Here is a 16,070-nt window from a genome sequence, read left to right as displayed (position 1 = left end):
CCAACCAAGAGAAATTGAGTCACTAGCACTTGAATCTATACTATTAACCTTCCCAAACCTGGTTAACCTAAAACCTTCAGTGGCTACTGTATCTACTCCCAAGCATGACACACTCCAGTACAGAAAGGCAAAAAGGTCACTCCAAATTTTCATGAATTTTTCAAATCAACGCCAACCCAAGAGAAGAGAAAAGGGTGGGAGACTTTTGGATTAGAATCCACTTAGCTGTACGGGCAAATAAATTGGTACGGTCGCAGTTTGTTTGCCATTTTTCAGCCTCTAACACAACCCCTGTGTCATTTAAGCATGGTTGCCATTATATGCATGGTTGCACATGGCTCTTTATTCTAATGTACATTCTCTATAAAAGATAACAAGTAACAAAGTTCTAAATGCATGGGGGTGTGTGGATTTACATGAATTCAATTCAGCACTAAGGGCAAATCTGTCAGGTTCACCTATTTATTGGTTTGACTGACATACAACCAAGGCGGCCCAGCTCGCCATCCACCATCATTAAGAGCTAGCCTGCCTTACAATTATCCAGAGTAAGTAAGAAACTTCTATTGGAAATCCTTATTTTTACTTAATGTAGTTTTGAATATCATTGACCTATGAAAGAAATGTCAAGGCAATATTTTGCCATCTCTTTGGTGTACTGAGTAGATAAGTTAGAAGCAATTCTGGTTCAAAATTGGCTGGTGTCAAGCAGTAACTATAATGTCCTAAAAATGTCAGTGGATGCATTTTACGGTAAAATGAAGGTAATTTATCACCAAGGGCAAAACTGTCAGATCCATTTTTTCTTGATATACTTTTGAATATCATTGACCTATCAAAAGTTGGAGTTCTGCCTTCTCTGTAAAATCAGACCTAATACACTAACTTCAGAGTGTCCATAAAGTGTCAGAGACTTCATTTTTCAGTGAAGGTGTTTCAGCACCAAGGACAATACTGTCAGATACATTTGTTTTACAAAGTTTGGGATGTCATTCAATCAAAACTTGGAGTCTGCTTTCTATGTAAAAGAAGATCTAACACACTAACTTTAGAGTGTCCTTAAAGTTTCATTTCTTCAATGAAGGCAATTCAGCACCAAGGACAGTACTGTCAAATACAATTTTACATAGTTTTGGATATCATTCCATCAAAACTTGGAGTCTGCTTTCTGTGTGAAATACGATCTAACATAGTAACTACAGAGTGTTCTAAAAGTGTCAGAGACTGCATTCTTAAATGAAGGCAATTCAGCACCAAGGGCAAACCTGTCAGGTACATCTGTTGGAAGTGATGCACTTTGAATATCATTGACCTATGAAATTCTCATTGCTCTGTAATCCCTTTGGTGTGCTGGGTTGACGAGATGGAAACAATTTTGGTTCCAAATTGGCTGACATTAAAGGATATAAACTGTCCTATGGTGTTGACATGGATTGATAAGAAGGCAGACACAAGCTTTTCATTTACAGTGCAGCTCCTGCCTGAGGTGTACGGACCAATCAGGTTGTTTAAAACATCCATCAATCATAACAATGTCAACAGGTTCCCCAAGTAATAGGACTGCACCATCCATCAATCTGTCTACTGACATGTAACCAAATCAGTGTTATCAGTGGTGGGAGCAATGTCCTTTTTCTGTTATTTCTTTCACATCTGTCATTTAGAAGTGCGTCAAAGGAAAACCGTTTAGGGAACAGTCTACTTAGCAGGTATTGAAATTTGCCTTTAGATCGATGCCGATGAAAAGGTTTTGTGTAACACGTCCCATGTGAAGGATTCAAGTCATTTGTGGCTTGGAAGTGTGAAAATGTCACTGATGAATCTTTCCCAACCTGGATAAATGGGCTCCTTAAAGGAAGTTCCAGGAAGAAACATCATTACGCTGAGTGCCAAATGTTATGACATTGCTGCTTCTTGAGGAAGGTTATTACACTGACCAGGCTGACCCAAAAGATTCAAAGGTAGAGTGAACGTTCCCCCATTTGGCAGCCTAAATCACCCATACCTCATGCAAAATCTACCCTTTTCTGTGCTGGGTTCTGACAGGTTGTTTAAACAGGTTTAGGTGGTGAACCGATACCCAGCAAGGAGAAGTTTGAGACTTCTATAACCATAACGGTTGATTGTTAGATGCTTGCTAGCTTTTTAGAGAGTAACTTTCTTTCATGGTCCAGATACATATAGGTCATATAAACAGCCTATAAATCTGCTACACACAACCCAGCAATGTCATGTATGTGCTGGAAGGACAAAAGTACATGCTGATGTCTGGAGTAGAAAAATACTTCATAGTGTTCTGTAAAAGTGTGCATTAGCAGTTCCACAAGATATTGATCTCTAGCTCTGCAAAGCACCATAGCATCAAATCCTTTTCATGGGTACATGTATTAAAGTCCGGGCATGATGTAAGTTATCCGTTTCCTTGTGTTTCCTTGCAGTAGCCAAGATAACAGGGCAAATGTATGTGTACTGCCATTGGCCTCAGACCATGACGTCTGAGACTGAAAAAGGAATGTAGGATCAAAAGCTATGGAATTCTGCCAAAAACGCATGGAAGAAAAGTTGCTCTAACATATGTTACAGCCTGTATGTCAATTCCTACCTGCCTTAGGACCAAATAAGCTTGAGAGCACAGTCTATAATATAGTTTAACTTTCCCTGTATGATATTGAAAGTTAAAACTTGTACATGTAAGTAATGGATTCTGGATTGACATGCAGGAAATAAAAAATCCAACAACCAAACCATATATATATAGAAATCAAGATTTGAACACTGAAATACACTTTTTAGGTACATGGGGTATGTTAACATCTCTCATTTGTTTGTTAATTAGGCATCATTCTGCCTCTTCATTACATTCTTTCAACACAATTACCTAAATATAACATTACATAAAACTACATGTATTTTACAGCTAAGGAAATTGTTGTCACCTCAGATCATTCTTCAAATTAAATTTTTTTTTGAGATACCTACCTTCCGAAGGAGTTTGTCTTGGCAGCGGAACAACTCGAAGAACAGCTCCAGAAGGCTACAGGGAAATTTGAGAAACAGCAAAGACATAAAACATTAGGATTGAATCTGTGTCTTCTCATCCATACAAATAGGATATGCATTGGGTGCAGTGTCAGCAAGACATAAGTTAAAGAAAACAACATGCATACGGGTCACAGGATCAATGCAGCCACGTGTTATAGTGAAAAATCAATTCTGTCCAATCATTCAAAAAGTAATTATACAACGTCACATTCTTGGTATATATGCTACTGGTAGCCAGCCTGTTTTCAAAGTAAAAAGAAGATCACTTTGCACACCGGTATATCAAAATTCTCATGTGGTTTTAATATGTTCCTGATGCCAATGGATGATTGATTGCTTGATTTAATATGGCAGTCTGAGCTGTTATTCTGTTCATTTCCTTGTTGAGTACATGTATATGATTTACCTTTTGCTGAAAATGTCTAAAAAAAACAGCTTTGGCATGTATAATCACTGTCATGACAACATGACCCATATGTAAAGAAGGCTAACATTTTTAACAAGAAAACACAGGAATGAAATGCAAATAGGTTACAAACTAGGATACTGGCAGTCTGATACAAATGGAAGAAATAAGATGAGCAATCAACAGCATTTCAGGGGAGAAGCCTTGTATTTTTACCTACCATTCTTTTAAAGTGTGCACTTTCATATACATGTATCACACGTATTAGACATCACAACAATTACTTTCCTTTCAAATTTACAGAAGCTGCAGTCTTTTTTTATTCTTCTGCGAATAAAATATGTTATATTAAGTACAATCTTCATCAATGATAAATCATGTATACCACTCCTGTGTTGAAAGATAAGTTTGATAAATTGTTTCATCATTTAAGTCCTAATGTCTTGGGTCAATCGATAATGGGCCAGCAAAGATCATCTGCATTTCTTTCCAATAATGGGACAACTAACCTAACCACTATACTCAGACAAAAACACTGTGTTATACATAAGTTATAGAGATTGCCTGCAATCTTTCTCTTGTAACCAAACAATACAAGCGGTGGAGACAGGCTTTATCCTTCTTTCTCTATGGGGACGAAATATTATTAATGGTCAAATTCTTGGAATAATAGGAAACAGGACATTAGGATGTGACAGCAAATGCAACACTAATCCTCAGACAATGGAGACGGAGAGAGTGAACAGAAATCGAAAAGCCCATGGTTGCAGATGGGACATAAAGTGCTTCCCACATCTTATGGCTAGTGCTGCAGATATTAGGACATAAAACTCAGGGGAAAAGAGTGATGCATCGGACTGAATTGCTATGAATTGTTCATGATGTTTTGGTACCTGAGAGACGGAGAGTCTGCTAGATATCACTAAACAGGACATCCGAATTCCAGTGTCATTTTTTTCATCGTACATGTATGCAGAAGCAATTTTTTTTCTTCCGTAAACTGTCATAACAAGAGATAAAATATATTTGATACAGACTAAGAAATCAGATACTGCTTTTTGACGTTGAAACTTCACCTTATCGTAAAATCCGTTACTAATAACAAGTGAGGAGAGGAGATACCGGAAAATCAATATTATGTAAATGACTCCTGGCTGACAGTGGATGGTATGAAACACTTGTTGCAGATAGCACAACTCTGGGACTACCACAGCTTTCATCAGGCAATCATGAAGGCTGTCACCTGCCACAAAAGTTCAGATCTCTTTTGGCCCAAGTACTGCAGAAGCCTGTGAGGTTTGTGACATGTTTCTGCACTATGATAATCAAATTAATATGGTTGCTATTTTGCAAATCTGACCTGTTCCCTAATCTTCTTGACCTAATAACAATATAACAAATCAATAGGGAGAAATCTTGTTGTTTTGTCAGTAAGTGGTACCAACTTTTGCCTATCTTATTAGAATTATGGATTTTATGACAATGAGGTCAATGAAGCATGTTTATATTTGTAGTCATTGCTTCCATCTCTCATAGCCATGAGTCATACTTACTGCTTTTCCATGGTCTCAAAATTGCATATAAGTTAGATACAAAGACATCACTATAAAGTCATAGATGCTCTACTGTCTGCTGTCACTAAAATGACCTCAAGACAAGTGTTTTCATGAGCTGTATTTAGTTTTTTCATCAGTAAAAAAACTTAATTTCCAATATGTATTCATCTACCTCAAAATCTGAAGGGACAACACTTTTGGATCAACTAGCCGCTAGACTATCTACATGTAGTTCTAAATGTCACATTTAGTGAAAGTGTATCAGTCAGTCAATCAATTTTCCATTTCTAACGTCAACTTGGCACAGCATGAATACAGGAAAAGGTAAAACGTCACTTCATTCAAAATATTTTTGTTAAAACTCAAGCATTACAGAATGTCTCAAAAAACCGCAAATCAAATCTCAAGGCAATAGTGGTGAATACAATTGGTCTGGTTTCCTTTGTTCATATGAAAAGGGGGATCACTTCATTCAAGCAAAAGAACAGACAATCATGATATCATGTTTCTTGAAATTCAAGTAAAATGTGAGAGACAAGATACAGTATGTATGGTAGTCGTCTAAGAACGCAAAACATGTCTGTCATCATGACAGAAATGTATGTGTCTGACTCTCATCAAAATTTGCAGAAGCAGACAATTTGTCACCATGCTATACGTAGGGCCATGATGGATTTTGTCTATATCCAAAATAAACCTTGAAACAGGATGAAAGAAGGAGCTGTAACTGTTGTGTCATCATATGGGACCAAAATATCCGAAGGACAAAGCTTAATTGCAGGCAGCTAACAGTAAACACATGGCCCTGTTATGAAAGCATTCTGGTGCCACTATGGGGAAGATTGGAGCCACTCAGATCAATAATGTCTGATAAAGTCAGACAACAGATTACAAGGTGGATCTACAGGGACTGCTTTACCAATTTCTTGATAATGTTTAGTGCCAAGTTAGATGTAAGTGATCAAGAAAATCTGTACTAAGTTGATATCCATTGGATATCCCAGGAATTTTTACACATTTGAGTAATACTGGTTACTGTAGTCACTGTGGTAGCTTTGTCAGAATGACACTTTAGACCTTGCATAAGTGAGTGAGAGACAGAAAGATCTGGAGAGAGAGGGGGGAGAAATAAAGAGAGAGGACAGAAGCAGACATATACAGCCCCCATCCCCTTTTATACTTCAGAGCATTTTTTGCACTTGGCTTAAACCTAAAACAATTTTAACATATCAGACAAACAGCTTATTCAACAAAATGTCGATCTAGATATGGCCTCACTCCTCCAAAGCTCTAAAAGTCGAGCCTGGCGGCATTCCTATGTTTGAAACATTGAATAAACTTATAAGAAATCCTGTCTCTTAGCCAGGAAGTAGTCAAAAACTTTACCTTGTTGGAGAGATCAGACTCTTGTTGCGCAGCAAGATCAAGGCTCGGCAGAACGTCTGCAGGGAAGACAGAAACAATAATGTTAAAGTTTACAACCATTGAAGTTGTTTTATTTCTCTGCAAGTCACAGCCTTATCTACCTTTTTGTGACCTGTAAATTAGCATGCAGGGTTGTAAAGTAGATTACACTACTTAAAGAGTGTTCAGATCCTGCAATAACATGTTGGATGCTTTGGAGCTCTGATTGCACTAGACGATAAGTGTGTTTTATTACTGGGAAGTGCTCGTAGCATCAAATGGACAAGAGGCTAGGATAGCGGACAAGGGTTTGGTTCAATGCATTCCTGTGAATTTATAGGTTAGGTTAAGAGTTGATGTAGCTCTGAGGTGTACACCCTTCAGATGTACAGGGGTTTAAAACATTCTTGAGTAGACTGACAATTTGAGAGCTGATATCAACCCATAGCTTGCAAAATGGCATATACAATGTTTCTCTTACAAGGATGTACAGTGTTCTTTCTGGTGTAAATAATTGCCAGGTGTATTTTTGGTTTTCCTTTATCAGAAATACCAGTAAAGATCATGCCTTTTCTCAGAAAGTTGGAAAACCTGGTTCAAAGCTAGAATTTATTCTCTAGCTTAGACGGATCCATCCCTACTGACGTCCCCACATCCTGTTATGAATATTCTTCCTTTGCTGTAATCATCATGATCCAGCAAAAATGTCTAGCATTGAAATCCAAAGCCCTTCGAGCCGTCCACGGTTTGATGTTTGAGAAAGTGGGTCAAAGCATTTATCCCAGATTTCCCTGCAGTGAAACTTGTGAACTTTTGCAAGTCCTGAGATAAGCCTGGTACTCCCAGTATGAAGGAATGGGACAGGAAAGGAGTTTTGGAAGGAGGAAAGTATACTTCAACAGCTCATATCTAAATTTCAAGGAGATATGTCTTACACCATACTGTATAGACACTTGTATCTTGTCTTGCCACTGGCTTGATATTCAGCCACAAAATTGAAACTGATTATTAATTGATTCCATTTGAAAAACACTTTCTGAATGTGTAAGAATCACTGCAAAGTTTGAAAAGTAACACTTGTCATGTTACCTACACAACATGGCGTTCACCAGACACCAGACATCAGGAACCCGAAAATTACAGTACCTCCAACTGTGTCTATGATTGAGCTTCTACACGTCCACACTAATACGCAATGACAAAAAAATCAATAACACCCGGCTTACTGACATTCAAAATTGATCCACCAAAATGATTGATTCTTGTTTACCAGTACCGTTATCTGTTTCAAAAATATGAGTGGAGACCACTTTGGCATTTCCTTTCTTATTGGCATTTCATGGTATCCGTTTTACATGAACAAGATTGAAAAAACATGATGCAGACATGCAACTTTAAAGAGTCTTGCAGGTAGGTCTGTTCAACCCGGTGTTACACAATATCTTGACGTCTGCTGACAGGGGCCCCTTCTAGGGAGTCAGTCAGTCTGGTGGCCTGGTAGGAGTGGGATTTAGTCAGATCTAGACTGCACCATGTTGGATTTTCTATGTTTGATTTTCTACTTTGTTGGTGTGTGACTTGGCATGCAGGCGAGGGAGCAGTGCTATCATCTTGTCCTAGCAGTTTGGAACTGATGAGTTTTGAAAACCCATCCTTATCTACCTATTCAAGATGTGGCTCTCCATCAGCTGAGTGAAAATTCTCTGCTAAGTGCAAAGCTGGGATTAGAACCTCCAAATGTCTCATCCAGAAAAGGGCTGGCTAGACTCTAGGGTATCACAAGCAATGGGAAATGTTAGACCAGGAGGATGAGTATGTTGAAAAGCCGCCATCACAAAACAGCCTACTAGTATATTCTAACCTATGCCAAGTATGGTTGATCTTCTCTTCCATTATCATCAATCTTTGCTGAATTTCCCAACTATTAGGAAGAAAACACATGGCAATGTGCCAGCACAGCCTTCATAATACGTTTATAAAGTACAAGTACTGTAGGACACAGTAATATGTTAAATACATAGATCAACTTCTTGTATGAACAGGAGTACATTTATGTCCAGTTAACTGACAGATTTTAGAAACAGGAACAATAAGCTAGGAAAAAAATAGTCTATTAATATGAAAATAACATTAAGGCAACATTTCACAACATTAACCAAAAACCCTTCTGATCAATAACATTATGATATTCAGCACCAAGGAAAGAACCTATTCTCAGCATAACATTACAGCTAGCACATCAAATCATCAGGGATTTATCAACTCAGCCTTCTACAGATGAGACTTTCCTTAAAACTCAGTTTTCTGAAGAAAAAAAGTGTTGCTGATAAAATCACATACTTCAGTCTATCCTGCAGCAGTACTGTTCCAATAGTATTCCCAATTTGATACAGTAGTATCATCATCATCATCATCATCATCATCATCATCACTCACATCTGGTGACAATGCAGGCCACCACTGCTTCCCACTCCCTTCTGTCCAGCACTTATCCACTCCTTTCCAGTCCAGGTGAAACCCAACTCGTCAATGTCTCTCATATTAACTGTTTTCCCCATTTGATACAGCATCAGTTTATAAGTTGACCGGACAGGTAGGCCTGATTATGAACTTAACTTGTCTCAACTGAACAACCCAATTTCCCCTTCCATGTAAGCTACCCACAGAAAGCAGGGCAGTGGTTGATTACCTCATTACTCTCTGAGATTATGAGTGTGATCCAGCCACAATCCCCTAATTAGAGATTTAATTGATCCATGGCAGTGGTATAGATTAAGTAAGCCTCACATAATGATCCAATCCCTTCACCATTATAGGAAAGGCTGTGTCTGAGTATTGAATCCCTCCAATCAAACCTGCTCTGTCCTTATGACAGCTTTGCCAACCATGGTGCAGTCAAGTGTAGGCTCCCTAAATCCAACCTTCCTACAATTAGTCTGGCAGAAACATCAGTCTACAAATGAGACATTTGCTACCCTCCAGTTCCCCAAACTGCCTTTTCTGACTTAAGCTCACATTGTTCATGGCTAACTTAAATGAACATATCCAACTTTCAGCGACTGAACATGATAAAGCACACTGCCTGCATTTTTGTGGAGGTACATGAGTGCTGTATCATAGTGAGAATTATTTGGATCATTCAGCTTTCAGCTGCAGTATTTTAGCATGGAACTAACTTAGGAAACAGGGAATACACTTACCATGTGTGTTTCATGGGCTTAAATATTGAGAAACAGTTCAAAAGTTTTTGAAATTACTTTTTTCAAGAAGCAGATTTTACAGCTCAATTTGAAACTGCAGCAAAACTGCCATCATGATAGATGGCACACAGAGAGTGCTATGGTGTACCAATCCTATTGTAACACTCCAGAAAACAGCAGTAAAACTAAAAGAGTGTTTCTGTATATTACTGCTATCTCCACTATGATGCAATTTTTGATTAAAGGGCCAGAAAAATGGTTTGCAACAAACTGCCACATAAAAGGAGTTTTGTCACAGTATTTCATTTTTATATGCCATTCTGTTTCAGGCTGGCATACTACGTGGGCCATTTTTCAAAACAATTTCGGGCAGGATACTGAATGACTGCTCCATAACTGTGCGCTAGTACAATTGTAAAAGCAATGTTGAAATTGCAGGCTTCTTTTCCTACCAATTCAGCAATTTCTGCATACCAAGAACCATAGGGTATTTTGATTGAGTGCTCACAATAAGCCTGACTGAGGAGATTGCAGTTATACCATCACACTAAACCCAACTTTCCAGAGGAGTCTTTCAAAATCAATTTGGTCCCAGTCATGGTTGTTTTGTATCAATTAGCTACAACTGCAACTACGCTTTCACCCACACTGAAACTAAAAGTACATTGTACTTCACCAGCCCCATGTACATGGTGTCTTTTTTACATTACCAGCTGTAATTTCCCTGTGGAGACAGCCCTGGGCTGGCAATTGTATTTCTTTATATTACAAGAATATGTTCTTTGCCACTCTGACTTTCACTACGAGTAAGGAGTCATTTATAGCAGCAATCTACATTGTATTGACGGCTTCCTGACAAGAGGGAGGTTTTGTGCAGGTGACATCAATTGGTGTTGATGACATGTGCTCATGACAGGTGTTTCCATCTTTTATATCCTTTCATATTTGTCCATTGCTGTGCAACCATATGTTACAACTTCGTTATTTACACACTGAAGACAGCCAAGTGGGCAACCTGGCTTACATAAGCATTTTGAGCCCTACCTCGGGTCTAACATGTCTGACACTGAAAAGTAAACATTACAACATCTTGTGGCATCTGCCATCATCATGACAAAGTTTTGTGTTTCACAGATGACAGACTGCCATGTTATACTCTTTTCCTCTGAAAAACAATCCATGTGACACATTACTTTTCAAATCATAATGCTTTATCCTTATTAAGTAGATGAAATCTAAAGTAATACACAAAGAAAATATATCAAGTAAGCTTAGAAACAGTTTCATTAAGCTTATTTTCCAGAGAAAATCTTACTACAGACAATAGAGTTCCATTACTCCACTAAGATCCAACATTTTGCTCTGTCATATCTGTGTTTTCAGATCCTGTATGAAAGCACAGGATGCCAAGTAAAAATACAAAATTATATCCCGATGAAAACAACTGCTCAAACTTCTGAGATGATTTGAAAAAAGAGCTGTCTCTTTTCATTGGGATACCAACAGAATGTATTAGAAGAAAGTCTTTTATCTTGGAGCAATTAAGGAATATACTGTGAGACACAAATATTTCAGAGTCCATGGTGGAAATGAAAGAGCCCTGAAATAATACATGTTCAGGGATGCTCAATTGATTGTAAATAACTCCAAGCTGCTGTTCAAAACCTTTAAGAGAATGTACGGCAGGCCAAGTTAATAAGGCCACTAATCAACTTCCTGAACACCCTGGAGTTACCAACCAATATGATTACATAAAGGTCAGAGTGTTGCTCTTTAAAGTCAGATCATGCATTCTGTTTCTTTCAAACTAGAGTATACATCAGAGTCTAATAGACATAAACAAGAAGGGTGCTAATCAACTTCCTAAACAGCCAGGAGATACCAACCAATATGATTACAAAAAGGTCAGAGTGTTGCTCTTCAAAGTCAGATCATTCTGTTTCTTTTACACTATACACCAGAGTCTAATTGACAAAAACACTATGGCAGCAATGAGTACAGAGACAGATAACAATGAAATAAGGTACAAAAGACAATAAAGAGGAAGGAGCAACATAAATATGCTCAGACAACTTGTTTTGTTAAGCAAAGATATCACAAAAAATTTGTTTAAAGTTAAAACTTTTGATGCAACACAAAAAGCTTTCGACCAGTCACTCTGGTCTTCCTCAGTAGACTGACTGACGTGAGGAAGACCTGAGTGACTAGTCGAAAGCTCTAGGTGAGTAGAACGTTTTTTGTTGGATCTAAAAGTTTTAACTTTAAACATGTAACTAACAACACAGATGAAAGTTCATGATAATATTAAAAAAATCTCTTTGCTACTGTTCAAAAGAATCCAGTAAGTATATGCCGAACCTTAGTACATTTCAAATGGCCAATATCTTACTCAAGACTGATTCAGACAAACTGTTTGACATTTCAGCATTGGGATTAAAGATTACAAAACTATCCCTTGTGGCAGTCCAATTGGCCACTCTGTGATCTTGTTACCAATGTAAAAGGTCTGTAAGTTCCTGTGGGAGTATTTTGATCCTCCTGGCTGTTCCAGGCAAGTTGGCACCAGGCCAGTGGTGTCAGTCATGTCAGCAAACTGATCAATACTTCAGGAAGGCAACAGTTGGAAATGAAAAGGTATAATAATGTTTCTACCCGTATTTGTCAACCTTGTGACATAAATTGCTGAGTGCGACTCCAGAGATATACATTTTCTGCGCCACAGGTGACAAATTTGGTTTCTCCTTCATGGTTTCAAAATTCTGCATGGTTAAGCACAGTGACTTTGGGACAAGATTTTATGAAAGTCACAAGGTAAAAAATCTTGTTATGACTCAAATATTGGATAACAGGAGGCAAAGGGTACAAAGATGTAGCGTTCCCCAGACACTATAATTATATAGATTAAACTGGTATGTGTGTGTGTATATCAGAAATTATCATTTACGTTTCTAAGAAAAATAGCAGCATAAAACATTCTGACCTAGTAATTCTAAACCTAATATTATAAAATTGGGCATGACATGAGCGAGACAATTTCAATTACTTTCAATTAAGCTGGTGATACAAAGCTCTGCTCCACACTGAATTTTTCCCAGATGAGTTCTTTGAACTCTTAATGCTCACATCAAAACAGGCAATCAGAAAAGCCATCCACAAAAAATGATCACTTCCTCAATGTTTCCAGTGTGCTGGACATATCCTGATAACATCGCCAACCATAATCCATGTCACCAAATAGACACGTTTCACCCATTTCCCTTCCACAATTATGATTCTCAATCTGGCTTGGCTCATACAGACTGTACAAATAGGGTACAGTATGTTTTATCTATAATCAACTTTTGACTAGAATGATCCATGGTACAGAAACTTCACTGCAGGGTAACACACTATAGCCGTGAGATGAGATTGTCTGGTGATTACCAAGAAATCCTAGGATAGGGGCAGTATATGGCGTTGCCTATCTACCAACTGTAATTCCAAGGGGCAGTCATTGGAATTTGATGCACATTTGTAGCATCATATGAGTGGATTGTGATGCCGTAGCACTCTCCCTTCCATCCAAACAGATCCACCTGTCAGAACAATCAATTAGAGATCAGGGAGATTCTTGCCTGCAAGCCAAAAAAGCCATTCAGAAAATTTCTGTCTGCCCCCAAGAATTTTGCATTACCAATAAAGGCCACCAACACCCTAATTCAACCAGATCTGATAGCAAACTAAGAACTAAAGAATCACTGCAAGGAAATGTTCGATTCTGGCCCATACCCAAGGCAAGATGGTTTTACAATGGATCAACATTCCCACGAAGGTCTATGGTTATAACACACTGAAGGCACCATAAACAGTTACCTTGGGGCAGCATTGTGAGATGAACACCATTACCACTGATCAATGTCATGGTCAGTGATGGCCTGCAGTGCTAATTCTATTCAGTAGGGGGTTGCCATCATCCGAGAGATATGTTATGCACGTACATGAAGAAGAAATGATGACAGATTGGACCATTGCACTTGTGAGATTCTTGCATACCAACCCAAAATTGGGCAAGAGACTTCAGTCCAGTAAGAAACCAATGTCAGACTAACAAGATGTGATATTAAACCTGCACAAATAAGCAGTTCTGAGCTTTATGAAATTTTCACAAGAGCTATTTTGCCAATAAAAGAAGTCTAGACTCTCTAAATTTAGCATCCAAAATTGAGGTCTCCACAGGCTTAAAAATGGCATGGTCATTATAAGCATTTACTGGACCTAGTGTTGTTGCAACCCAAGCTGTTAGCAGTTATGTTAGAATGGCAGTTGTCTGGAGCCAGGGGAACATATCAGCTCCTTGTGGCAAGATGATCGGTGCGCCATCCGGAGCTTTTGTGTTGTACTGGTTTTGTGGTAGTTTCGTAACTGTTTTGCAACTCTATTTTGGGTGTTAAAAAGTCTAAAAGGTGCAAATTTTAATTAGGTATTTGCAGCACTTTTCATCATCAATAAATTTCATTGTGAAGTATAAAAAAAGCAACAGAATGTTTGTACAATCACACCACTGATAGAAGCACTGTCTTTTCAGTACCATGGATATGTCCATAATTGTTATCAAAGGTTTCAATCCACACCATATTTATACCTGTAATATACAATAAACATGTACCTGACATTAAATGGCAACATATCTGGCTATTAGGAAATGGCATAACTAAACATCAGCCATTCTCTAAAAAATGCTGCATCGTACATGCACATTTAATAATATTACATACAACGCATTACATGTAGATAGTGGAAAAAGTGTTTATGAATTCCTAGTAATGCAATACATTCCACACCAGAAATACATCTGTTGGAGAGAAGGATCAATTTCTATATACACACTGGATTTATAAGCTTCAGTTGTGACCTTTCAACAGTGCTTCCTGTTGACATTAACTCAACATCAAGTTGTTGTAAAGAACCGGCCAACCTTTTAGCCAAATTTGTCAAACAACTTCTTCAAACGGCACTTTCAGCCTTGTATAAACATTCAAAGGTGATGGACATGGAATACACCCATTAAAGTGGGACTGGCATTCATTGGGGCCATTAATCATCAGCTGGTATTATTTATCAGGATCAATTCATTTCAAATTTATTTCTGGGACATCCAGCCTTTAAAAGCACCATGGACATATGCAAACACTACACATAAAGCTGTACACTTAACACGGATCGGTTTCTACAGGTGTTTTGAGTCTGGTTAAAAAGGAATGCCACAATTTCCTGTGGGTACTTCTTACAGCAGATTTTTTAATGTATCATTGGAGTGTTAAACAAACATCAATTAACAGTGGATACAATACCACCAGTTGGTAGCGACAAAAAAATGGGGCATATAATAGAAAGATCAGAATCTTTCCCCACCATCCTCTGCTTGGAGAGTAGGCATAACCTGTCCGGTAAGGTTAGATTCAGACCCCCTAGCCTTGCTTTATGTGCTCAAAATTTCACTGACGAATGCAACAAAAATTGATTATCAAACAAAATCATAACTGGTCATATAGCTTTTCGTTTCCATGCTTGGTAAGGGACTGTACACCAAAGCTATAAATAAGTTATTTATGACGATAATCCAAACTGTCAACATCTTGACCTTATCCTACTAAAATATGATCAGAACTTTGGACCCTTCTGGGACTCAGAAGAATGATTTACAAACAGAAATTGAGGGGCTTAGAAATGTCGTTGAGGGAAATTGCCCCATTGGTCTTCATGCTTCCCAATATAAAGTGTTCACCTCAACACTTCAGTCCGGAAGCAAGTTTCATTCCTATTATAGTATTTGGAATGCAGGAAACTCCCAAAACAAACAAAGACCCAGAGATAGCAGTTTATGCATAGAAAGAGAAGTATCATAATGCATATAACTCCAACAGTGCTTTCACGGCGGTCGGTTGCTAGGCTAAAAGTCGCATTACTAGGGAGGTATCGGGTTACAGAACGCGTTCGAACGTGGCCGCGCGGGAGTCCCAGGCCGGCCCGGGGGTAACGGGTAAAATTTGAAAATAAACAAAAGTAATTGGAGAGTAAATACTCGTCAAAATAAAATGTAATAGGTGATTTTGTTTACCTCAAATGTTATTCTTGCACTGCCTTTGCTCCACTTTGTGTACATTTGCTTCCAAATGAGATCAATTTCGGATTTCAAAAAGGGTTCATGAGAACCAAACAATTGATTTTAAGAGGCCCTGAAAATTAAAAATAAGGTTAGATTTTTGGATTTTTAGAACTATTACAGTAAATCTAAACTTTCTGTCTTAGGATTTTTTAATTTTTTAACTAAAACTCGACTTACAGTCAAAAGAAGAGCTAAAAACGCAGTGTTTTAACTTTAAATACCGATAATTCATAATCGCGGCCATATTTAAAAAATCCCTAAGACAGAAATCTGCGGAAATCGTTCCTCTTCCAAACAAGCCCTCAATGGGGTAATTT

General features: G+C 38.1%; 1 protein-coding gene and 1 pseudogene across 2 annotated transcripts in view; one reads left to right on the top strand and one right to left on the bottom strand.

The window, feature by feature from the left end:
- Positions 1–16,070, bottom strand: part of LOC109467890 (protein SDA1 homolog) — a 106,672-nt gene that overhangs the window by 52,280 nt on the left and 38,322 nt on the right. For both annotated transcript variants that reach the window (XM_019766002.1, XM_019766003.1), the window contains exons 4-5: positions 6,391–6,446; positions 2,980–3,034 (exon numbers count right to left, since the gene is read on the bottom strand). In XM_019766002.1, the coding sequence (XP_019621561.1) occupies positions 2,980–3,034; positions 6,391–6,446 (111 nt within the window). The remainder of the gene's footprint in view (positions 1–2,979; positions 3,035–6,390; positions 6,447–16,070) is intronic.
- Positions 1–16,070, top strand: part of LOC109467892 — a 51,593-nt pseudogene that overhangs the window by 7,188 nt on the left and 28,335 nt on the right.

The sequence above is a fragment of the Branchiostoma belcheri genome, unplaced genomic scaffold (genome assembly GCF_001625305.1).
Source record: "Branchiostoma belcheri isolate BF01 breed outbred unplaced genomic scaffold, Haploidv18h27 scaffold19, whole genome shotgun sequence".
Lineage (NCBI taxonomy): Eukaryota > Metazoa > Chordata > Leptocardii > Amphioxiformes > Branchiostomatidae > Branchiostoma > Branchiostoma belcheri.
The sequence above is the reverse complement of the archived record's forward strand: the minus strand, read 5'-3'. Positions and strand labels throughout refer to the sequence as shown.